Consider the following 27,658-nt stretch of genomic DNA (forward strand, 5'->3'; position numbering starts at 1 on the left):
AAAATAGTATTGTATTTTCTTCAAGGATTGAATCCCTAGATATTGTTAAGCGCCTCTGTTTTTTTTTTAATATTATTAATGTATAATTTTAGGTGGAGAATATGAATTAATTTATGAATAAATAATACATCAAGTAATAATATCTATAATTAAGGATATGCTAATAATTCACGGGATATGCTTCCATCATTGTTAAAAGCTGCGGAGTTGCTAAAAATTAAAGATTTTTTCGAAGTTGCTATTAAGTGCTATGATTATGTGGAAGACACCCAGCAGGGAGCTTCGGGTAATGATCGTCAGGAAGCAGGGAAACCGATCATGCATAATCATATTGTGTCTGGCCAAAGAAAACGGCATTCAAAGACAGAAACACAGATAAGTAAGAGTCAACAAGAGGAATCGTCAAAAAGACCTATGATGGAATTAGATCTGAACAGTCGTTGTCAGAGGTTAAGCATCTTGAAACACTGGTTTCTATCCCACTTAGTAAAATTAAACTGGATAAATATTTGACAACTCAAGTGACAGTGTTATAGATGACTTGGTATCATTAAAGGATAAGGAGACAGACTTGCAAGATGAGTATGGTCATCTAAATCCAACTTTCTAGCTGCCTGGACCTGGCTGCTGAAGGCCAACTGTCAGATGAGTGTGTACATACCAGTGTATTGTCCTTTTCAGTTTCTGATTCTTCAGTTAATTCTCACCTGCCAATCAAAATCTTGGATAGTGATGACATCAATCCTTTATTTTCTAGTTTTGATATGTCATCTGAGTCAACCATTTCTTCTGTAGTTATTAGGGATGTCAAATCCAGATTACGTAACATCTTTATCATGTTGTGTGTCTATGGTATCACCTCTTGATTCTGATGTCAAGGTAGAAACGAAAGATTACGCAATCCATTTCACATCTTCTAATGTATCAACTGTTTTGCCTGTATTAATTGACTCGTATAAACACCGAAGTTTTAGCGTAATATATGATGATACATCTGGTTTGTCTAATGTCCCAAGTTTAAGTGATCATCAAGACTTCACAGTTAGGTGCCATCAGTCTCACAGGAAACATGCCTTTTTGATACAGCCATATCCCAATGTAACTGATAGAAGCATGTGGAGTAAATTGTGTTGTGCAAGTTCTCCTGAGACAAAGGAAATGACATTTTTAAATGACTGTAATGTATTTTATAATTTTGATCTGACCAAATTGTATAGTCTATCTTGCAGCATTTCAATATGTTCTAATGTTTTTTATGGAATAGAAAGTATGGGAGAATTAAAAATGACAAGGAATGAGAATGACAGATTATTTAGTAACGGATTAAGTGAGCGTGTGCATGGAATAAATAGTGCAGAAATACATACACAGAGATTGCTTGCTACACAAAAGAATGTGAGAGAAGATCAGGGAAAAAACAAGCATCAGTGGGGATAAAGGATGTCAAATTAAAAAAGGAGTAAAAAAAGATATTGTGCTGTATGGGGATTCTATAATTAAGGGTGTGAAGGATGGTAGAGTAATTAAAGCGTGTTATCCAGGGTCAAAGATTAAGGATATAACCGAGGCTGTGAAATTGCAGAAAGATAGAGCGAGTGAGATTATTGCAGTTATAGGGACGAATGATCTAGGTAGCGAAACATTTTATGTGTGACAGGATTTAATGATAGCAATGAATGCAAAGAGCGAGAGTGAAAAGATCATGAGTGTGCTACCAAGATTTGATAGTGATGAATTAAACAGAAGAGCAATTATAGTAAATGGAATGATGTCTGAATATTCATTTTATGAATGTCTGGGATGAGCTTGATAAAAGGAAGGAGTATTTTGAGAGAGATGGATTGGGCGCTTGGCATTTAGAACATTTATTGATAAAGGATAGAGTAAATAGTCAAAAACAGGGAAATATGATTTGCTAGGGAGGCAGGTGATAGTGTCAGCTGTAAATAGGTCATTAATCGCTGTGAATTTAGGATTAATTGTTCGCAGAAAATTAACAGTATACAGAGTGGGCTAACTCACACACACAGGGAGATTATGGGAGGAAGGGAGTATTGCAGTTTATGTATACTAATGCTCGAAATATTTGGAATAAGTGTGAAGAATTTTTGTTATTATTTCGTACAACTTGGCCAAAAATTATAGGAATTAGTGAGACTTGGTTAACTCACTAATTGAATAATAATATAATTATTCAATTAGTGAGTTAACAGGAAGGACAGAGATGACAGAATGGGGAGGGGGGGGGGGTTACTAATGATAGACGAAGCATTAAAGCCAAAAAGGGTAGAAGTGCCTCAAGGTGACAAGTATGTAGAGAGCAGTTCATTCGAGGCTATTTGATGTGAGATAGAGATCAACAGGACGAAATATGTAATCGGTTGTTGTTATAATCCAAGGGGGTATAAGGGAGAATGTAGATAGTATGTATTGGCAAATTAGCACGGTGAGTGAAGGTCGAGTAATCATTATGGGGGATTTTAACTTTGGGGACATAGATTGGGAGAAGGAATGGTCACAAGGAACAAAGGAAATGGAGTTTATACAGATGTTAAGAGATAACTGCCTGAGACAACATGGAAGGGACAAGAGATTTGAGAGTGTTAGATCTGGTCATAACATCGGAGAACATATCAGTAAGTAATTTAGTTACACTGTCTCCACTTGGGAAAAGCGATCATGTGGTCTTGCCCTGGGAGAATGTAAGATGTGTTGAATATTCTGTTAAGAAGGGGGGGGGGGGGGTATGTGGAATTACAAGGCTGGTGATTATGACAAGCTGAGAAGTCGGCTTTCATCAGTTCTATGGCATGAGAATTTGAAGGGTGAGAGATGTTGATGGTGCGTGGGAGATTGTCAAGGAGTATTTAAAGAAAACTGTATCAGACTGTATTCCCAGTGTCAGAAGTAGAAATCACGAAGGAGTAAGATGGATGAATAATATTATTAAGCAAGAGTTGCAGATAAAGAAAAAGGAGATGAGCGTTCCCATGAGCAGCACAAGGTACAGGCAAAGAGAGTAACCTGTATGGTAAGGAAAGCCAAAGCTAATTATGAGAGGAAGCTAGCTGATGAATCCAAAAGAAACCCTAAGTTCTTTCGCTGTGTGGCAAGTAAAAGGAAGAATAATCATGGAAAGATTACTTTTAAAAGTGTTGACAGTATGGAAATTACAGAAGCAAATCAAATAGTTAATTGTTTAGTGATCATTTTGCAAAAGTATACCATCTTGGTTGTGATATTGCAATGTCAAATGTGTCATTGACTGATGAGAATCTAGAGATAGACGAAATAGAGGTGCTTAATATATTACAGAACCTTAATGCTAACACTTCCATTCGATTAGATGGCATATCGGCCCATGTGTTACGAAAATGTGCAAGAGAATTAGCACCAATAGAGTGGAAAGAGGGGAAAATAACTCCACTGCATAAGGGAGGCTCCAAGACAGAGGTTGCAAATTATAGACCAATCAGTATATCTGGAGTGGTGGTTAAAGTTTTGGAGAAATTGGTAAAAATTAGAACTCAGGACTGGGTGGACTGCAATATGATACTTTATAAGGGGCAACATGGTTTTGTGAAGGGTAGGTCTTGCCTCAGTAACTTACTTTCTATAATAAAGTAACAGTGGGTTTGGATTAAGGAAATCCTTACTCAGTGATACTACGGGACTTTACAAAGCCATTTGATAGGATTCCACTCGGAATTCTGTTGCATAAATTAGAGCAAAATGGTATGGATCAGAAGCTGGTGATTTGGATTAGAGGGTGGATATATATCAAAGAGTGGTTTATGGAAGAGCTGAGTCCAGGAGAAGGCAGGTGACTAGTCGTATACCTCAGGGCTCAGTCACCTATTGTTTTATTTGTACATCAGTGATATTGGGAATACTTTGAAAAGAAATATCCACTTGTTTGCTGATGATGCAAAATGAGGAAGAGCGATAATCGATTCAGATGATGTAGATATCTTACAGGATAACTTAAATAGGCTGACGGTATGGACTAAGGTAAATAGTTTAATGTGATGCACTTCAGAAGGATGAGATCACATGCTGTTTACTATATTAATGGAACTGAACTGCAAGAAGTTGATGAGGCTAGGGACTTTGTAGTTATTGTGGACAGAGAACTTAAGTTTAAAGGGCATATTGCAAAGATTGCCAAAACATCACATCAAATTACATGGTTGTTGAAGAACACACTAACAAGCAGGGATAAGGAAGTTATTGTTCCACTTTATAAGGTACTAATAAGGCCGCATTTGGGCTATTGCGCACCTGGATTTCTTGGTGATGAAGAAATGGTGTAGAGGATTCAGAGGCGAGTTACGAAGATTGTTACAAGTCTGTGGGATGTTCCCTGCGAGGATAGATTGAAGATCTGTGAGCTCCAAAAACTAGTAGGAGAGGAGATATGATAGAGGCATATAAATTATTAAAGGGATTTTATAGGATTGATACTGATGACATTTTTAAGACCAGTGCAGGAAGGGAGAGAGAACTAGGGGCCATCCCTGAGATTATGCAAGAGTGTGGTTAACAAGGGTGTTTAGGACTAGATTTTTTACTTGTAGGGTTGTGAATGGGCGGAATACATTGGTGATTGTGAATGCTTCGTCTGTAAATGAATTTAAGGACAAATATGATAGGTATTGTGTAAATAATGGTTAGTGTATCAATGTAGGGTCTCCCGCGATGAGTCTTTTGACACCATGGAGACACCATTATAATAATAATAATTAATATATTTATGTTTTCTATCATTTTAATTAGTTATTATTTTTTGCTTATATAAGAAAATGTATTATTTGCTATTTTCTGTTACAGTTGTATTATCGTATTTTATTTTACGTTTAAGATGTTCCCCAAACTGTTGAACATCTTACAAAAATGTAGTTTTAAAATTATCTGACAAATATCTACACGCTTTAATTTCTATTTAATCCATTTACATAGTTGGACTAGGAGATAAACGATAACAATCGTAATATATTAAGTAATGATCTGCTATGGCACGTTCGATTAACAGACCTTCGGATGGTTTTTTGTCTGGTTTAATTGATATTCAGAATTCATTGATCGGAATGATTACTGGAGGCCGGGAGAAACTTTATAAAGTTCCATATTTTGTCTCTAAAGTAGATTTCTGTATTATCTAACCCGTTAACTCGAAAAGATACTGTAGACCTCTGACCTTCCATGCATGGGTGATGGAATTGACATAAAAATCAAGTTTAATACATTTTGTAATATAACCCTCGATTGTTTTTTTATTATTATTATTTTCTGCATTACCGAACGTTTTCAGTTATCTGAACTTGGACCCCTTTAGGTCGATTAATCGTATCTTTGAAGTATAATACTGTACCTTGTATCAGAGACATCTTTTCGATGTCACAACACGGTATATATTATTATATCCCGAAACTTAGCATTGGGTCTCTTTAGAAAAAAAAAAAAGTATATAGTTAATACCAATCTTAGATTGGCAACAGGACCGACCTTCTCTATAAAGGGGCCCGGATGCAAGAAACCTTCTTTTGGGGCCCGAAAATATTTTTCAATGGTAAAAATTAAAGGATTCGAAATAAACGTATTGTAAAATCTCTTACCTGCAAATGATTTTGGCACAGGAAAACAAAAAAAAAAAAAACACATTCGAAATATCATACGGTTCCGGAAATGTGTACCGACTATGCCCACTCGATCGTGGGGCCCGGGTGCAATTCACCCACTATACCCCTGAGATGGCCGGCCCTGATTGGCAATAAATAAAAATAAGGCAAAATAAAATGAAGACTAGTCACATATTTTATAGTGGTTATCGTATATGCTGGTTTGGATTGTGTAGATAGTGTCTCCGTTTTACAAGCAATGTAGTATGAGCTCGAAACTCGCATTTGCATGGATGTTTGTGAATATCTTCAGATGGTGATTTAGAATTTTCATTCCTTAGTGGATCAGGATCATCATAATCCTGCTTATCAGAGGACAAGGGGCATGTTGTTTTCTTGGAATTACGACTGAAACAACTAAGAGTATCGGGGCCTGTATCGTCGTTCATAGGTGGGATTGTCATAAAATATATTCGTCACCATTCGATATTATTATTATTCTACTGGATATACTGAAATCCTTCATATGAGAGGGTAAAAACATTACAACTCCAAATTTCATTGAATTTAGTAATGTTTATGCTGTTTTTAACGTGTTTTTTTTTAAATTTTTAATGTCGTTCAAAATATTAGAATAATGCGAAAATAAATGCACAAAAATTACATTCAAAGAGGAAACAACATGATAATTAGTACTTTTGTTGCATCCCCCCCCCCCTTAGCTTTTATGACCGTTCTTGAACGGTTGGGCATATTATTTACTAGCGGTTCACAGTCTTTTTTTAAATCGAAACATGCCCATATGATCTGCAGACTAGAAACAAGTTCAATTTGTCTGAGGTGGCAACTTCTTGAAGACATTTCTTCATAATTCCCCACAAGTTCTCAATGGGGGTTTAAATCTGGTGAGTTTTGCCAGCCAAGGAATTACATTGATTTGCCTTTCTTTGAGCCATCTAGTAGTTTTTAATTTTTAATGTGGTTCAAAATATTAGAATAATACGAAAGTAAATGCACAAAACACAAGAGGCTGAATCTTGCTGAAAAAGGAAATCACCATCATATAAATCTTCCGATGCAGGTAATATAAAGTGCTCAAGAATTTCTTGATACACTTTGGAATTGACTCTTTCGTTATTGACACCACAATACACAGCTTACCTGGACCCTCTGCAGTCATGCAAGCCCATACTATAACAGAGATTGCAAATTTCACCGAACGTTTCATGCATTCTTTATCAAATGTATCTTGCTTAAGGCGCCAAAAAACTATCCCTTGATGACCATGGGACACACAAAACATACTTGCATCGCTAAAAAGTACCTTTCTCCAGTCCTCGACCTCACAACAGTCTTTGTTTACACCATCGCACTCTAGCTGCCTTTTGCTTGGAAGTCATAAGCGTCGTCTTTGGCACACGTGATTTAAAACCCAATTTTTGAAGTCATCTCACCGTCGCAGATTTAGACACATACACACCTAGTTCTTTCCATCTCCTGTTGTGGAAATATTTTACACTTCTGAAGCAGTTTTTCTTCACGATATTCTTCATTCTCCCCTCATCTCTCGATGTAGTTATTACCTTTCGACCGCTATTGAAGCGATTATTTTGAAAACTCCGGTTATTAGAATACTGTCTTAATACTCGACTCACGCTTGCTTGAGATAATTTCAATTCCTTAGCTATAAACTGTTGGGTTTGACCTTCTTTGTATAGAAACACCATATGAAACTTCTTAGCTTCCGATGTGTCACAAGTTCGACCCATGTTTAACAAATGATTCCTCACACACGAGTCGGTCCCGCTGAAATATATGCTATTTGTATGTTCTCCTCAAACCAATTGGAAAAATTTGGAATATTCTGATATTTTGAACCACGTTAAAAACTATTCTAATTTTGTGAATATTTTCAAATAAGTTTTCTTATAATTTATATTACATTTTTATGTGTTTACATGGTTATATAATCTACAAAGTACGTAAATTTAGATCAGGCATGGGCAACCTTTCCTAGTTCGAGGGGCCAAATTATCATTCTGTCTCCGAGTCAAGGGCTGGACCAAATTATTAAATAAAATAAATTAATATTAAATTAATTAAAACACGTTACTACTTCATATTTCGTTTATTTATAATATAACGCTCTACGTAAATTTTATAATATAATGAACGACATAACAACTTAATGTGAAGATGGCCTTGTACTTCGACTACGAGCCTATCAATATTGACGTTAATATTACTTGAGGATAATCGCATAGAATTTTCGAGGTTTTCGTCCATTATTCTTGTCCGAATTTTTGATTTATTGTATTTCATCCTCGAAAAAAACTGTTCACACATATGTGCTACCGAAAAGACAAATGATTTTTTTTGAAAAGGTGCGTAAATTTGTATATTTTTCTTCCACCAAATAAAATTTATAAAAATCCGTCAAAGCAATGTTGCTAAATTGTGATTTTAGCACTAAATCCGCCTGAAGCTCAATAAGTTCCATCTGTAAGTTTTCTGGCCCATTATTTACATCAGCATCCATTGGACGAGCAAATATAGCGAATGTGGAGTCTTTGTTTTTGAAGTTGGCAAACCTTGTATCAAATTGCTCTATTAGTGCCTTCAGTTCATCTCCATAACAATTATAAGGGATATTTTTGAGTTGCTAGAGTAGGAAAATTATAACAATTTTTAGCTCTTATCTGACTTTCCAACAATCTTAGTTTATTACAAAAAAGCTTTGACATGTCCATGCAGTTCATGAACCAATTGTCCTTGTTTTTGCAATTTAAGATTCAGTTCGTTAGGTATCCGATGACATCTACAAGGAATGCTAAATCACACACCCACTCATCATCTTTTACTTGGTTAATTGTGTTTCCTTTTATGTCCGTAAAATCTGCAATGTCTTGTCTAAGATCATAAAATCGTTTTAACATGTTACCTTTACTCAACCACCTCACTTCACAATAATAAGACACATCTTCATAATCCGAAAATAGGTCTGCCAAATACTCCTTAAATTGGCGGTGATTAAGCGCACGTGACTTAATAAAGTTAATACTGGCTACTACAACTTCCATAACATTTGTGAATTTAATCAATTTTGCACACAGATTTTGTTGGTGGATAATGCAGTGAAAATTTGTAAAATTTTCCGGATGGATCTGTAGTTCTATTGCTCTTTCATGAACTATTCCAATAAATTCCTTCTGTGCACCAACCATTGCAGGGGCTCCATCAGTGCATATGCCAGATAGTGAACTCCATTTCAGCCCAAATCTCTCGAAGACTGTTTCAAATATATCTTCACCGGTAGTTGTTCCTTTTAACGGCCGAAGCGCCAATAATTCTTCTGTGATGTTGAAATCCTCAACTCCTCGAATAAATATTGCTAGTTGTGCTGTATCGGAGACATCGGTGCTGTCATCCAAAGCAATTGAAAATGCTTTCAATCTACAATGTTCTCTTTTAAACTTTTTTTTGATATCATCAGCCATAATGTCTATCCGTCGGATAACGTCTCGACAAACAAATATTCTCGAAGTCTTTTTTCTTTTCAGGACATATTATACTTGCAACATCCAGCAGACATTCTTTGATAAATTCTCCTTCACCATGACTTAGAATGCTTAACGATTTTTTCGCTTACCACAAAGCTGGCTTTGACAATGCTGTAGTGCTGCGTTCTTTGCTTGTTGAACATTTGCTGCTGGGTATCCAAGTTTTTCAACTTAAGTATTTCATCTTTTCGTAGTTGTCCTTTTGGGTGATCCGCATGTCTCGAAGTAAAGTGTCTCTTCAAGTTGTATTCTTTGTTGACGGATACGGATTCGTTGCACAGCAAACATAGAGGCAAACCTTTATTCAGAATAAAATAATAATCCTCCATCCAGTTGTCTTGAAATTGACTATTCTCTGCATCTACTTTTCTTTTTTTTTTTGCAATAACCCCTGACATTGTCCCATATTTATAAGCGATATTCAGAACTGTCAAACAAAACTGTCTTCTACGCAGGCACTGAACAGACACAACATCAACGCAGGCACTGAACAGACACAACATCAACGCAGGCACTGAACAGACACAACATCAACGCAGGCACCGAACAGAACATAACATCAATGCAGGCACTGAAGAAAGCACAACACCAACTCAAGTACCGAACTGACACGTTGTAACACGTTCACACACGCCGCTAGTCAAAGTGAGGAAGAGACCCTAGTTGGAGAAAACATAGTGTGTTTTGCGCAAGTCATATGACGTCATCTTAATGTGAGTTAGTAGAACACACCATGTTTTCTTCCACCATGAATCAGACAAACTTCGCTGAAATAGATTAGGGCTGGATCAAAAGAAGTAGAGCGCCGGGGGTTGCCCATATGTGATTTAGATGATACTAATTCATATTTGGTAATAATTATCTTCTTTGCAATAATGCAATAAATTAAAATTGCAAATCATTCAATACATTTTCTTTGATTATTCTATTATTTTATTTATTTATTTTTTTGATTCGGAGGTGTATTTCATTAATTTTATTTTTAAAAAAGAACTCTGTTTTATCTCTCCCTCCCTCCCTTCCTCAAACTAAATTTAAATCCCCATCTCATCGTTTTACGCATATCTATCTTTCTGCTTACAATACAAAAGGATCTCTCCTTCTTTTAGTAAAATATTTCCTCCCTTTCTTTTCCTTGTGTGCACTTAAATCTCTCATTTTTCAAAGGGATTTACTACACAAGAAATGGACAAGTCATTTATGTTGCAGTATTAGGTTGCACAAGTACCTGGCTGTCAGTCGGATTATGAATCACCTGATTTCACAAACCTATTGGTAGCTGCGCTTGGAAAAACAAATTCTTTTACTTGCGCGGCTGAAAACAAAGATTAAATTCTTACGTTTCTCCGTTCTTCACTTTAGATCTTGAAGGCTACACTAATTCTGTTTGTCTTAGGATTAAACATGTTTTTGTTTGTAATGCGAAATCTGGCGCCTGCCGTTCTGGTCGAACCCCTCTTGCCTTTTGAAATATCTGTCTGGATATCATTCAAGGACATCTGATAACCTTTTCTTTGAAGCACGTGCTCTGACACTTTAATAGATGTCAATTCTCCCCACCACTCATCTTCCCCCCCCCCAAAAAAAAAAAAAAAAACTCGAAGAATTGTTAAGCTACTTAACTTGAAAATCTTTCTTCTGTGGATGCATAAATCATCTTATCTAGAAAATTGTTATATTGAGACTCCCCCCCCCTCCCACATATGCTCCATTTAGTTTTTTCGCTTTGCTTAGAAAAAGGCTGAATGTTGAAGAAGTTTTTAGAAAAAGCGAATTCACTGTAAAAATGGTTTGATTTGTGTTATCTCAAATGGTGGTCATTTAGAGATATTATCTATGTAATGATTGCATATGTGCGCAGTAACGTGACTACCGTTCATCGAAACCTCCGCAGTGCTAAGGGAATAAGAACTAAGCAGTTTCGATAAAAGCAAGCAAGCACTTGGAGAGAGAGAGAGATGGGGGGGGGGGATCTTAGGAAAAACTGTAATGAGATCTTTCTAAAGCATTTAAAGACCTAGAACGCTTGTTATCGGCATTCTTGAAGCTTGGAAGTCCAAACAATTGTTTCCAACTTCTTCTGTTTGTTTAAATACGAATTTTGAGAACTAACAACACCCTATCCCCCCCCCCACTACCTCCCAAAAATTCCCCGTATTTCATTCTCTGGTATTAACGGATTGCGTTCAGCTCCGAAACTGAACAGTAGCTTGATATATCAGCCGTTGAAATAGCAGATCTGTGGAGATTGTGCAGTTTAGTGCTGAGATTCTACTGAAGAAATACCGGGTGAGGGAAGAATTTAAGATAAAATAAAAAAAAAACCTTACATAAGTGACATAATTGACGGGATTAAATTTACAGACTTGACATTTATCTAAATTATAATTGACAATATTCTTGTCTTTATCCTCGTAATTGACAATGATCTTATTAATTTTCTTCTTTTATATGCTGTATAACATATCGGCCTTCATTAAATTCCAGTAAAATAATAAATCCTAAAGTAATTTTCAGTACTCACGGATTGTTAGTCCCCTCTTGAGTACATCTAAAAGATGTAGTGTATTGGGTAAATATTTGATTTAAGGTAATTTAATTTAAGGTAATCTTTATGCATAAAGAAATAGTACCTGTTGAGTGATTTAATTATTTGTTATTTTTCATAATTTCGTATACCTTTGATGAACATAAAATTTCCTTTGTAAATGCATATTATTTCTGAGAAGATTTTGTTAAGTTCGTTAATATTAATACCTTATCAGTCAGTCTTTATTCTGCATTTAGTTTAAAGCGTGTATTTAATTATATTTTACAACTACTAATTCAAATGAAAATTACAGCGCATTGTTGTTGCCGTATGAGAGTATCCAGTATATCAGTATTGGCATTTGGATCCAAGATGAAGTATTGGTTAGAAGGTAATTTTGTAGCCGGGGGCCAGTGCAAGTTACCATAAAATCCCCGAAGTGTTCTATGCCTGTAGAGATGTGCGGTCACTGACTGATTTGCTTGCTTTGAGGGATGAAAAAACCGAATTTCCAGGAGTAGGGAAAAAAAAAAAAACTCCACCTGGTATGAGACCGGCGAACTCCACTTTAGTTCCAAGATACCTGACAAAGTTCCTCGCGTCAAAGACGGGAATTGAAGCCATGTCTTTCCGACCAAATGGTCGGAAAGACCTGACTTTCGTCTATACCGACTGAATTACAGAGGCTTCTCCAGTGCATTGCAGTCTTTATTATTATCCCACATCAGTTAACCAGTCATCTAAGCCAGACGGTGTCAACACTAAATCGTTTCTACGGTTATATTCATTATAAATTGTCTTGCGGGCTATTAAGTATTCCCTCTATAATACAAAAATGAAATTCTTGTCTAGCAGAGAACGATCGTGCATTTTTCCTATTTATATACGCAAATACATTTCACTCTGGATAAAAATATGAAAACGCATAACTGAATCAGCATACGTTTTCCTACAGAATGAATTTGGTGCAAGTTAGTAAACAAATAGGCAAGTGCAAGGAAATTAAAAAAATAATAAAGTTGATGTAAACGATTTACATGTAGTTGAATATATCCAAATTGTTTCAATACATTGGGGGATGAGGGACGAGAAAAGAAATCCGCAGAGTACTTTGCCATCTTTGAATTTGACTTTCAAAACGACGACCATTCATCTTGGTTGGCTAAGTGAATAATAGTGCCTCTGCTCTCCGACCATCAATGTGCCATACTTGTGATTCTATATATATTTCAAAAGTCCTCATGCCCTTTGAATACCTCTTCTTTATCGACTCTCTCTTCTCTAAACTTGCATTGTATAATTTTGCGTATGATTTAAATGTCCTATTTTCGTTAGGCCTGGTGTTTCTACAATATCAGAGTGAAACAAAGAGAGCACTACTTCCCAACGAGATTACCTCAATGGACACAGTCAAGGCTCTGTTTGTACGCTCCTTCCCCAAGCAATTAACTATGGAATATCTGGACTCTCACCACATAAGGATTTATATCCATGATCCAGCGAAGGATATGTTTTATGAATTAGAAGATTTAAGGTAAGTATTTCCCTATGATTTTTATTTCATATTTTTGATCTTTAAAATGTAATATTTTGATTACACATTTTTGGATGCTTTGCTCACAAATTTAATTCAGTATTTTATTATGAGAAAATACAAATCTGTGATCTGTAATCAAGACTACAGAATGAAGAAATCGAAATATTGTTGCTAACAGCAGATACTACACTTACCTATCAGCCATTTCAACGAAAAGTTTTATTATTATAGTACTAGAGGGCTCTCCCCTTGGCGCCTACGGTGCCCAACCCCCTCGTGTTCCGAACTGGTAGGCCAGTTCTCCTTGAATTCTGATAACTCGAATTTCGAAGACTCGAAAGGGGGGTTTCTCCCCCCCAGCGCCTAACCCCCCACTCCAAGTTCCGGACGGGTAGGCCGGTTCTTGAATTCTGATGACTCGAATTTAGAAAACTCGAAAGGAGATTTCACCCCCCCCCCCCCGAGTTCCGGATTCAAAGAGTACCGGTCCTCTTTGAATTCTGATGACTCGAAAGGGGATTCCTCCCTACTGCGGCCCCCCCCCCTCGAGTTCCAGACTGGTAGGCCGGTTCTCCTTGAATTCTGATGACTCGAATTTCGAAGACTCGAAACAAGGTCCCCCCCCCCCCAAGTTCCGAACTGGTAGGCCGGTTCTCCCCTGAGTTTCAAAACTTTTCAAATAACTTGAAAAAAAAACGTGACGGAAAAAGGCTTATCATTTTATATATATATAATAGATATGAAAAATCTGATCTATTTAGAAATCTGTATTGAATGCTAATATAAGAAGCAAAAAACTGTAATCCGGATGTAATTTAGACGGATCGAGGCGTCATGAAAAGGAATTGTGTTAAAACGTTTACAAGAAATTATATCAATGTCTCTTCTATCAAAGAAACCAATCAAATGGAACAGTTCCTTCGGTATTTAGGGTTCCGTTTCGTGCACCATAACTAATAGGCCTAGTCATTATTCCTTTGTGTTTCTGCTTCGAGATCTAGTGCTTACACTTTGTGTTGCATTGATGTAGCAAGCAGCCAGTCTTGTTAGTACATACTCTCCTTGAAACATTCTCACTACGCTCCAGGGTTGGAGTCCCGCTGCTGCGGGTGATAATTCCATCTTATTTGAGTCTCTGATTGTTAACCTGGAAATTATCTCTCCAAAATTAAACGTAAGATTTTTTCAGAGAGCCTTCCTTGACTGCCCATAGACTCTGGTTGTCACTAACAGAGGTTCACCATTTGTGTATGCTTGATGATGTTGCTTTGTCTTCCTCCAATGAACTTGATTTGACTGTTTGGTAACTTCTTTTGATGTCACTCATGCATTAGAATCTTGGTCCTAATCTTCTCTGCCAGGTCTTTCCTCCATCATTCATTCCATCTTATTTGATTCTCTCTCTGGTGGTTGTTGACCTTGATATTATCTTCAAAGTTGATTGTAAGATCATTTCCTCAATCCGATTTGTCGTTCATGTGTGTGTGTTAAGATATGGTGTTTACAAGTTTTTCTGTGAAAAAAATAATAAATAAATTACACACACACACACACACACACACACACACACACACACACACACACACACACACACACACACACACACACACACACACACACACACACACACATATGAGAATCTAAAAATTAATTTTCATTGTATGTTACTATTTGTCGTCTGAACTACAGTATTTCCTTTTCAACTTCCCTCCTCCCCAACCCCCACTGCTTGCATTTTTTACGTCTGACGGGAAGTGTTATATATCCAGAAGACATTTCTCCAGTGTGTAGTTGTATATAAAAAGATTTGGCAAAACAACATTTCTTTTTCATTTGTTGTTTTTTCATACAGTCATTGTATTCTTATTTCCCCATCGTTATGTATTTGATGCTTTCTGCAACAACTTTTATTATCTGTTTCTAATAAATGCACATAGAATTGGGTTCTAATTTATTTATTAAACATATTATTTAGCGTATACGTATAAAAACACCAAAATAGCAATTTCTTCTCACTACAATTAATGAGCGAACAGGAATTTCTCGCCATTAATTGTGAAATCAAAGTGTGCGGGCTGAATTAATGGTACATTTTTATTTAATAATCTAATTTCAATCTAACTGAAGTTTAATTTATGATTTCCTTGTAAATCTATATGAATTTCGTACACATAACTGAGAAAAAAAGGGAAAAGAAAAAGAAATCAATAAGGGAAAATCATATTACAGTTGATTCAAGTTCTACGAATTTGAATCAACTTTAATCGTTGATCCGTATCAAAAATTTATAAAAAAACTCTTTTACAATGAGTGATTGCTCAACTCCAAGCTACGGATATGCTGAACTTTTCACCTTATGGGCAGAAACTCCTTGTTCTGGCTTATATTAATCTGCATCGATTTTTTCTTAATATTAAGTGAATATTTGACGTTTCAACGAACAAAAACGATAGCCAGATCTTACAAAAGAGATGAAGGTTCTGAATATGAAAATAAGTCAAAGTAGCCCAACGAAAAAACAACGTTCATAAAATTTCAAATTTTAATTAATATAATATAATAACTTAATATTACAAAACTCAATCTTAAGATCAAATTCTCTGTTTATCGTTACTTCTGTCTCCGAACCATATTTGATGTGATAATAGCGCAATGGTTTTATATCTGATTTTTTTTTTGCAGTCAGTACCCCTACTTTTTAGTGTGTCTGAAACTTAACATCCTATGAAAATTGAAGTCCGTCCTTGCCTAGTAGCTGATGATTTCATAATAAAAGTAAAGCAAACAAATAATATAAACAATGGTAAAGTGGAAATTATTTGGATTGATAACTTCGACATCTTTCCATATTTCACTGCAGTTCCACTCAGAAATGCTCTAGGGAAAAGTAATATCCCAAAATGTGTAAATCCCATTCACGAAAGGCTGTAGCTAATATAGTATTATTTGTAGTTTGGGTAGTGGAGTCTCCTTAGACTCAGTTTTTTAGACAACGTCCTCTAGTTAACAAGACATTTATCAGAACTTTTCATGCGAAGGTGAGTTAGTCTGTCCCTTACAGAGGTAACAGGTTTTTTCCTCCCGGAAACTCAAGTTTTTCATCCCACAAAACAGGTAAACTGACCAGAAGAACACATGCAGTATACAGACATAGAAGACTACGGGAATAAGAATTAACCACCCTATTCCGCTGGATCTCATTTCGAATGCTTACATAGACCACACTGCAACATTCTCCAGCCAGTAAGGTGACCTATTGGTTGGAGAATGTTGAAAGTTTATTTTTCGCTTGGTTAGACTGTAATAAATTTAGTTTAATTCTTTATCCAAGTGTGAGCAAACGACGTTTGCGCCTGAAAGTATCGTCAGGACCCCAGTCCTGAAGATACTTTCAGGCGCAAACGTTGTTTGCTCACACTTGGATAAAGGATTAAACTAAATTTATTATGGTTGGAGAATGTTGGCATCGGCCTTCAACAGAGAAAGGAGGAGACAAATAGGCGAGACCTATAACCAAAAAGGTTACAAAAAGAGCTGTGAAGAACCCTGAGCGAGCAGACTAAGGGTTTCATAATCCGGAAAACCAGCTGGAGAGACGAAACACGGAGCTTTTCCAAGTCACTTCAAGCCTGTAACAAGCAGGATGGTGATCTCACAGCAGGCATTGAAATTCATCCACCTTCTCGTCCAAGTCGAACAAATTCGATTTATCCGAAATGCAAAACAAATTTGATCATACCATTGCTGCTGATGAGTTCTGGTTTCCTTAGAATATAGTCAGCTCCTATCAAGGATTAAAGTAACAATGTTTTTGTTTTCTTTTTATCACGAATTTCAATGATACTATGCTTTAATCTTTAGAAAACTTCCAACTCCTCTCAGTCACTCTATTTCGCACGTGTTGATGGGATCTGCTAGACTACATTACAACTTGGATGTTGTGCACAACATTGTCGATATAGACAGAGCACTGATTCTCTTCCCTTCTGTTTCGCGTTCCTGTGGATCACTTACTCCACAACAACAATAATAACCGCCAAGTACAAACTCACAAACTTCGTTCGCTTTGATTCAACTTATACTAGAAATTGTCTACTAGTTCTAGCACCATAACCGAATACCAAGATGGATTCCAAACTACTGTTATAACCAATTACTTGCAGTCGTTTGAATATGAATGAACAACTTATACAAAGATATTCTGAGTATGTCCTTGTCCTGTGATCTTCCTACAGTTTGCAGTGTGCGTTTACCATTTATATCAGTATCTTCCTTCTTTGTATCAGTGATTTGATTCCTGCTTTATATCTCATTTATAGCTTTGCCTAAGTACTCCATATTAAGTATGTTTTTCAGCTCAAAAATCTGCCTTCAACTTCCTAAAAAGTATACTCTTCTTGTTACTTTGTCCTTCATAATATTACCGCTTTCTTAAATAAGGTGAAGTTTTCCTCTTGGAATAAATGTGACCTTGAACTTCTGGTATAACCACCAAAAAGGAAAGTTATTCTAGTCAACTCCAATCGCTCATTGTCTGCTTTCTTAAATAAATACATAAATTAAAATAAAACTATCTTCTTCAAACTAGAGTAATGTTCATCTTCTTTTGGTTCTTCACGTTTATAGTTTAACTTAGCACTCGTAAAAAAAAAAAAAAAAAAAAAGGTAGGAGAAACATTAATTTTCAATCATTATCTTGGTGCCATTGTGTTTGAGGGATCAAGGATAGCAATATGACTATCCTAGTTGCGGGAAAAACTTTGCGAAATATTGCTATACACGAATTCTCTCATTCACTTATTATTCTCAACTTAATTGCAAGCTTGATTTTACAGTTAAATTAAGTGAAAAAAACGTATATTAATAAAACAATAAGTGTTACATGTTAAAAATTGTGAATTAAATTACAACCCCCCGTCCCCCCCAACAAAAATGCATAAATAAATAAAATAAATGTCTGATTTTTTTTTTACAATAGAGATCGCCCTGCAAGTTGTCTTCATAAACTTCTAGGATTTTTCAAATTCACATAATAAGAATTAATTTCCGTGGTAGTGGGAATGCTAGAAATATAAGGCTCTAGCTCGTGATCAGATGACCGATTGTAAGCTACATGACCATGACGTATGGAATTCCAACATTGGGGGGGGGGGGAGATGAAAGCGTTTTTCAGTTATTTTCGAAATTCTGAATAGCAACGTCTTCTGTTCCTGTTGTATTTTAAAAGTAAAAATAGTAACTCAAAGTTTAATGGCAACGATGCCTCTCAAATAACCATTTCTTTAAGTTGAAATGATGAGAAAACTTTCCTACTCCAGCCTATGTGCAGTTAAAAAAAAAACTTTTCGAATTGGCAGAACTTTTTAAGTAAGCCATCTTATTATCTAAAGAAAGAGTGACATCGTTGATGTTACATTTCGTCGTCCTTCGTCTGCAATCTATTTTGATTCAACTGCCCTCCATTACCCATCCATCTGTTTGATCAGAGTCTCTACCACCGGGGTGGTGTAAGATTTCTGAAATGTACTTTCCTTGTTACTAGTAGTTGATCTTATATTGTTTAGGTATACCTTCTATCTTTACTGAAAGGTTGATAACTTTCGAAGTCTTTAAGTTCAGAGCAAATGGGTATTAGTGGAAATTTGAGATGCTTATTATATCTTAGAGATTTATTTTTGTTGTTATTTCTTTATTTTGCGTAGAAGATCAGTATTTTTAAATAAAAGTATTTTATTTCACTTATTTTTTGCTGAGAATAGCCAATAGGTTAGTATTTTTTCTTCTTTTTTTCTGTTCTCATTTCTGCCCATTCACCAACCCACACAACCATTGTGTGGGTTGGTGAGTGGGCAAGTGTGTATACCTCGCACATTACAAAGACCGTCGGTGACGTGAGGAACTTTTATCTGTTTCCTTTCGTCGAAAGGTGAGTCAGCCGGGCTCATAGGGAGGTGGTTTTTTTTTTTTTTTTTTTCACACGGAAAATCGGGTTTTTCGTCTCCCAGAACGGGCTAACCACCTTATCCTGAAGAGGTCTCCGTTTCAAATCGTAATAGGCCATGCCTAATATGTGAAAGGAGGAGGAGTCCACCCATGATACTAATACTAATGTATTATAGGTACAGTATATCATTTAGCGGGTGAGAATTTTTCTTATTTAATATCGAATCCCACATGAGAGTACGAGAGGTACAAGAACCTGTTTAACACATCAGTGCCGTGCGTGTGGTGCATGTTATCCCTGTGAAATAAATCGAATGACATTTTTCTTGACGAGTTGGAGGTGGTACTGGTTGAGAAACACAAACACTTCATGAGGATGGGTGAAAATAGAGTTCTGGATTCAAAAAATTGGATTCAAATCTTCATTCATTTTTTAAATGAATAAAGATTTGAGAATGCAGTACTGACAAACAAACAAAAAGACGTGCCGTTTGAAACTAGGATTTCTTGGAGAGCGATTGCTCCTCGCCCACTCTTCCGACGCAGTCATTACATGCGGTACTATGATAGAATGGGATACCACTTCAAAGATTTTGCCATAAGATAGGTTATTTTTATTTCTTATGATGATAGCATGTTTATCTTCGTCAGTAGTAAATGATAATCCTTCTAAAACTTTAGTTGTATACGAAAGAAACTAAGAATTAAGTTATGTTGGTAGTTATGCACAGCTAAAAGAACTGTATAACATTTCCAAATTTTTATTTGGACCTAAAGCCTTCGTTGCTTCTGTTGAAATACCAAAACAACTGAGCCCTAATTTACATCGTGGAACAGTTGCGTCAGGTGTGGCCCATGCATTGCACAATATAGTTTTAATTAATTTCTGCGTTTGAGGAACAGACTAACCACATGTAATTCAACTTGTGCAACTAAATTCTGGACGCTGATAAAATGATATATGTGCGGAATTAGAAGTTAAGACCATTATTTCTAATTTTGTGAATAAGAAATCAAAAACCCTAAAAGTTTAATTTAAAAAATTTCAAGTATATTTGTGCAATTTAATTTATTTTCTGTTATTCTGTAAAGATGTTATTTTTTGAATACTTATATTAAATGTTCTAATTATTTCTCAATTCTTTTCTTATTTTCTCATCTATCTTGAGTTTCTTTTATTTTTCTAAAAGATAGTTCCACTTATAAAAACTATTAAGAAATTTTTACAAGTTACTAAGAATTTAGTAACTTGTAAAATGCAAGAATTTTTTAAACTTTAGTTCAAATAAACTTTAACTTTAATTAAAATACATTTTAATTTTGTTAGCGATTCGGGTCGGTGAGAAGGCTACAATCCCTGTATCATTATATATTCAACGATTAAAGTGAAGTGGCTTTATCAAAATTTGCTTTGACTTTTGAGAATTTTTTGAATATTCGGGTTTTTAAAGATTATCCTGCCTAGTCAACACCCCTGGTTCGTTCCATTTAGCAATCCAACGTGTGGCTGTTCTGTCAAAATTTATTTAAGAAATTTCAAATAATTTAAATTTTTATTATCGTAAACGAGCCACACACGCCCGGATCGTTACAGGGGGCACTTAGATAGAAATTGCACGCGGACGGCAAAGACCCCCTAGCACCGGTTTTCTGCATATTGCACCTGCACAGTTCATGTCAACACTATTACGTAATGATAGATTTAACAGTATCGTATGATGATCTGCTATTTTGCTAAAATAGATTGCAGAGAATACCTCATAGGCCATTTTGTTTCTTATGAATATATGATCACTACAACCTACTGAGTTGTATCGTATTCGCTTCTCTCGTATTGTAATCAATATATGCAAGAAACCCATGTGTAGATAATATATTTTTATATTCTTCATTGCTGATATTATTCTCATATAAATCCAAATTTATATTCCTCACTCCTCCTACGAATATTAGGCCTAGTGGTCCGTTACGTTCGTATTACGATTTGAAACCGCGACCTCGAGGATAAGGTGGTTAGTCCTATTCCTCCCGGTGTGTCCTGTAGATGCGTGTGTTCACGGGGCCGGTTTTCCTGTTCTGGGGAACGAAAAACCCGAGTTTCCTGGTGAAAAAAAATTTCTACCTCCGTGTGAGACCAGCTAACTCACCTTTAGTCGAAAGAGACCAGATAAACGTTCCTCACATCGTGGACTGGAATCGAACCCAGATCTTTCCGCCCAAAGGGCTTCGTCTATACCGAATATTTTATTTTCTCAAAAGCATCTATGTACATTGCGACGAACTATTTACATATATATATTGAAGGTAGAAACACCGAAGGAATGGATGATTTGATCGATAATGAAATTACATATATTGAAGGTAGAAACACCGAAGGAATGGATGATTTGATCGATAATGAAAATGGTGAGATAAATGCGAGTAGCGAAATTGCCCGTTTACATGGCGCGATACACAGAGCCAAACGACAACTGGAGCGTATGCAAAAATGTGTGTTGAACGTGCCGACAAATAACCGGCGGAAGTCTGTGACGGCAAAAAATAGAATGTACGTAAACGTCAATAAAATGAAGGAGCGAGTGCTGTATGGGGATTCGCTATTAAGAGGCGTAATAATTGAGAGTTTAACGAAGTCATACCAGCCGGGTGCGAACATAAAGGACGTCAGCGAATCTATTCGACTGCAAAAACAGAGGGTGAAAGAGATGATAATAGTGGCAGCAACGAATGATTTGAAAGAGGACAAAATGGAAATGATAGAGGATGTGAGGGAGTTGTTTGAGGTAGCAAAAGAGAAGAGTGAGAGAGTTAGGATGGTGAGTATCTTACCGCGGTATGACAGCGAAGTGTTTAGAAGGAGGGCCATAATTGCCAATGACTTTATGCGTGGGTTATGCATGGAGAGTGGTGTGGAATTTGTGGATGTGTGGAATGAGTTCGATGGGCGAAAGGACTTATATAAGATGGATGGGTTACATTTGAATGGAGTTGGTGTACGGAGACTTGAAAGAGTGTTGATGAATGATGTGGAAGTGGATGTACAGACTCAGGGAAACTAGATTTATTAAGAGGGGGGGGAGTAGATATGCAGACTTTAGGGGGGGCAGTTAAGTGTATGAATGAGTATATTACGCCCGGGCGAGTACGACGGACAACAAATCAGAATGGGATAATTAGTATAAGGAATCAAAGTAGGGATGGGACAAATGGGCTTCTGCGATTCATGTACACTAATGCCAGGAGTATTAGGAACAAGAAGGAAGAGTTTTTGGCCATGGTTGGCACTTCCAGGCCACAGGTTGTCGGTATTAGTGAAACATGGCTGACAGAGGATGATAAAGCTAGTGGGATTGAATGCGATGGGTATAGCGTGTTCAGGAGTGACAGGGTGAATAAAAAGGGGGGAGGAGTGTTATTGATGATAGCTGATGAGCTTCAGCCAAGGAGTATAGAATTTGAACTGCAGGATGGGGAAAAAAGCACATTTGAGGCTGTTTGGTGTGAGATACAATCTAGCAGAACAAAATATACAATTGGGTGCTGCTATAGACCGGGTGATGGAGTGGATGGTGGGAATAGTATGCATAAGCAAATAGAAGAAATGAATGGAAGGAGGGTAATTATTATGGGTGATTTCAATTATGGTAACATTGACTGGAAAGAGGAGAGGGCACATGGGAGGAAGGAATTGGATTTTATGCAGTTATTAAGGGACAACTATCTACGGCAACATGTATTGGAAAATACCAGGGGGCAGAGAGTGCTGGACCTAGTAATTGCAACTGAGAATGTAGCTGTAACGAACATGACCATGTTGCCACCAATTGGTGAGAGTGACCATAAGGTCATGACTTGGGAGGTGGCTAAAGGAGTCGAATTTACAATTAAGACAGGGTATATGTGGAATTACCGGGCTGGTAAGTATGACAAGCTTAGGTGTGTGCTTGGCTCAATGCCATGGCATGTAAAACTGCAAGGGCTGGATGTTGATGGTGCATGGGAGGTGGTTAAGAACTGTTTGCAGGAGGCAATGGTTGACTGTATACCAAGAGTCCGAATAATAAATCAGGTAGGGGTTAAATGGATGAATAACACTATTAAGCTTGAGCTGCAAAAAAAGAAACAATTGTGGAGGGAATTTAAGGAGAAGGGTGACCATCAGGTGCATGAACAGTATAAAGCTCAGGCCAGGATGGTAACAAGGGTGGTAAGAAAAGCAAAAGCAGATTACGAAAGGAAATTGGCCATGCAGGCTAAAGAGAATCCCAAACAGTTTTTTCAATATGTTGCAAGTAAAAGGAAAAATGCTCATGGTAGAATGATCTTAAAAAATGCTGAGGGTAGGGAGGTAACTGAATCAGTCGATGTTGTGGAATTACTGAGCGAGCACTTTGCAAGAGTATATCATCCAGGTGGTGGCTTTGCGGAAATGGAGGAACCAACAGCTTATACTGGAATTGTGATGAATGAGGTAGAGGTAACTAGTCTATTACAGAACCTCAATGTCAATACATCTGTGGGATTGGATGGTATACCAGCTCGTGTCGTACGTGAAGCGGCCAAAGAATTGTCAGTGCCCTTGACCATTATGTTTAATTTGAGCCTCAGGACTGGGTCAGTCCCAAGGGGGTGGAAAGAGGGGAAAATAGTTCCACTGCACAAAGGTGGTTCCAAGGCTGCTGTTGAAAATTACCGGCCAATCAGCATAACAGGAATCATTATCAAGGTCTTAGAGAAAATAGTCAAGAGGAAAATACAAGATTGGATAGAAGAAAATGGGATACTGTATCGGGGACAGCATGGTTTTGTGAAGGGTAGGTCATGCCTCAGTAACTTGCTCACGTATTATAACACAGTGACGGCTGAACTGGATAAGGGTAATGGGTTTACAGTGATTCTGCTGGACCTTGCTAAGGCCTTTGACAGGATACCACATGGAATTCTAATCAGTAAATTGCAGCATATGGGAATGGACATAGGGTTGGTGAGATGGATAGGAGGGTGGTTGACGGAGAGATATCAGAGAGTGGTTTACTCAGGAGTAGAGTGCACTAGACGGCCTGTGACTAGTGGTGTACCACAAGGATCTGTTCTTGGACCACTGCTGTTTAATTTGTTCATAAATGATATAGGAAAGGATCTGAGAGGAACAGTTCATTTGTTTGCGGATGATGCGAAGTTGGGTAGGGCAATAGTGAATGCAGATGACGTCAAAATTTTGCAGGATGATTTGGATAGATTGGAGGTCTGGGCTAGGGAGAATGGATGTCAATTTAATGTGGCAAAATGTAAGGTTATGCATTTTGGGGTGAAAAGATGGGAGGCAGTTTACTGCATTGGTGGAACCGTGCTCCAGGAAATTGATGAGGCACGAGATTTAGGAGTGTTGGTGGATAAGGAATTGAAATTTAGGGGACACATTGCAAAAGTGGCCAAATCAGCTCATCAAATCACTTGGTTGCTGAAGAATACGTTGACAAGCAGAGACAAGCAGGTTATTGTTCCTCTGTATCGAGCCTTGATAAGACCTCATCTCGACTACTGTGCTCAGATTTGGTCACCTAGGTTTCTTCTTGATGGGGAGGAGGTGGAGAGGATCCAGAGGCGAGTGACCAAGATGATAGCAGGTCTGTGGAATGAACCGTATGAGAACAGGTTGAGGATTTGTGGGTTGCAAAAATTGGTTGATAGGCGGAGGAGGGGAGATATGATTGAGACATTCAAATTACTGAAGGGTTTGTATAAAATTAATTCAGAAGATATTTTTGAGAACAGGGCTGGTTGTGGGAGGACTAGGGGACATCCATGGAAACTGGGCAAAAGTGTGGTTAGTAAAGGTGTTAGAGCTGGGTTCTTTACTTTTAGAGTAGTGAATGAGTGGAATGCGCTCCCTGAGTCTGTGGTGGATGCTGTGACAGTGAATGAGTTTAAGGCGAGGTATGATAGATACTGTATGAATGTCGAATAGTTGTGATGAAAATGATTTGGGGCCTCCCTCGATGAGTCTAATGACTCCCTGGAGTTGCCCGTAATAATAATATACAATAAGTACATAGCGTGCTTATTTCAGTTAACAATTTTCATTTACAGCATGATAATGAATACAATAAAATAATACAATATACAATAACATATGCAATAAGTACATGGCATGCTTATTTCAGTTAACATTTTTTTTTTTACAACATGATAACATGCCCAATATCTATTTTCACCTAGAGTCCTGTGCAATCTTTTGGGCAGTTATTTTGTCATTTAACATCCATTGAAATATTAACATATTTTATATACTTCCACTTATGCAAATAGATCTGTTCATTACTATACAATATTTCTATACTTATATATACATATTTACATTATGTGTTTAGTTTTCTATTCCATTATTTTTTTCTTTCAGAGTGAATTGTATTGGCTTGTTTTCATGTTTTTTCTTTATGGTGGGTCTTTTAATTCTATTATTTGTATGTTTTCTTCATATTCATCAGAGATAAGGCCTGTCTTCCGCCATTGGTGTTTGGTTATCTTTTTTCTGTTTATTTCTGTGTCTGTTATGATTTCATTTAGTTGTTTGTTAAGTTTTTGCATTATATCTGGGCCTGTATCTCTTCCATAAATTCTGTCACATCTGCATGTCCAAATAGAGTACATTGTTGTTATAATTACAATTGCTTCCGTTGTTGTTATGTTTCCGTCCTTTAGCCAGAATAGTGTGTGTTCTGTCACCGGTTCTTTGTGTTTTATAAATTTCTGAACAGTGTTCCATATTGGAGCGGTGTGGGGGCAGTATAACATTGTGATATAGTGTTTCTGGTTCAGGGCAGAAGTAGCATTTGGCTGGGGCTTGAAGTGGAATACCTTTGTATGCGCACCACATTCTGGTGGTTAGGCAAGCGTGGTGAACCTTGTAATAAAATGTTTTTTATTACCGACTGTACCGACTGAGCTATGGAGGCTCTATATCCCTCACTATTATTATTATTATTCATGATACCTCCAAGGAGTCCGAACCTCCACAACCAATCATCTCCATCAACGCCACAACTTGTATTTTTTGTCTGTAAATTGCGTGTGTTCCGAAAGGTCGATTTGCGGGATGAAAAACCCGAGTTTCCTGGAGAAAAAAAACCTGCTACCTCCTTATGAGATCAGCTAACTTGCCTTCGCTTGAAAAAGTCCGTATAAAAATTCCTCCCGTCATGACGAGAGTCGAACTTAGGCCTATTCGAGTCGAAGGGCGCAATGTACCACGGAGGCGCTAATCAGGGTTTAAGGTCTTTAGGACATTATTTAGCTCTGATAGAAATATATCAACTGGGCCATCGTCTGCACGGTATATAGCAAACATAAGTATGTTTATTATTGTGTCATAAATCATTTCAGTTTCAGCACTGTGTATCTTTGATTCCAGTTTATGAAAATTAAAAGTATTTTTTCTAGCGTACAGAATTAATCCGCCTGAACGACTATAATCACCACAGTCGTAATTAACGAGAGTAATTAATGATCAATTTCAAGTTGTTTGATCCATATTTCACTTAAGACATACATCTATATATGGTTCGATGTTTGAGAAAAGTAACATTAAATTATCAAAATTTGACCTTAACGACCTAATATTTACATGATATAAGTTGGCGTTCTTGACTGAATTTGAAGTATTAAAAACTTTTTTACAGAGGTTAGATTATATCGTTTTTTATAGTTGACAATCTAAGTTATCCATGTGCCCTCATGAGTCCATTTAGTTCATCATTGTTCCAGTTATTCATAGGTGACACTTTACTGCCTTCTTTGACTGTGTTCGTTGAGGTCGTCAAGTGTTTTTATCCATATCACTTTTGTGTTGTCATCCTTTCTCATGAACAATATGCTATCTCTTACCCATACATACTTGACTGCACCACCTGCCCTCTTTTGTTTTGCTTCATAAAGAAGTTGCTTGTTAAGTTTAGTCAAGTGGTCGTTTATATGGATATGCACCAGTTTTAACTGTTCATCAAACTGTTGGGCTGTAATCTTGAGTTTTCTTGCCCCCGCCATCCATTTACTTGTAGTTATTACTAATTGGATAACAACGGACTTGATGCCTGTTTTTCTGCTGGTGGGTATTTTGTGGGCGTGTGCGATATCTTCCCTTTTTATTCCAAGTAGATTCACCAATTTTTCAGTTATGGTATGCATATTTTCATTACGAGCTTCTGGTAAACTGTTTATTTCAATATCGTTCAACCTGGAGCACTGCTGTATTTCATTAGCTTCCCATTCATTTCGTTCATTTGAGCTTTCAGCATTTTATTTTCGTTTGTTAGTTCTGCATTTTTAGTACACAACTCCTTGATTAGTTTTTCATTGCATTTGGCTTTGTTCTTTAAATCCTGAATGCATGCAAAGCTGTACTCTAGCGATAACTTCAAATTGTTTATTTCAGCTTTAAATAATTCTTCCAGTTTCCTTTTTATCACCTTTA

General features: G+C 36.9%; 1 protein-coding gene across 1 annotated transcript in view; it reads left to right on the plus strand.

Annotated features, from left to right (window-relative positions):
• The window catches only part of LOC150105640 (coiled-coil domain-containing protein CG32809-like), a 774,652-nt gene that overhangs the window by 294,874 nt on the left and 452,120 nt on the right, over positions 1–27,658 (plus strand). Inside the window, exon 5 of the mRNA XM_090394279.1 lies at positions 13,044–13,242. Coding sequence (XP_090250405.1) covers positions 13,044–13,242 — 199 coding nt within the window. The remainder of the gene's footprint in view (positions 1–13,043; positions 13,243–27,658) is intronic.

This window comes from Typopeltis vanoorti, chromosome 6 (genome assembly GCF_054136105.1).
Source record: "Typopeltis vanoorti isolate ZY-2024b chromosome 6, IOZ_Tvanoo_1.0, whole genome shotgun sequence".
Lineage (NCBI taxonomy): Eukaryota > Metazoa > Arthropoda > Arachnida > Uropygi > Thelyphonidae > Typopeltis > Typopeltis vanoorti.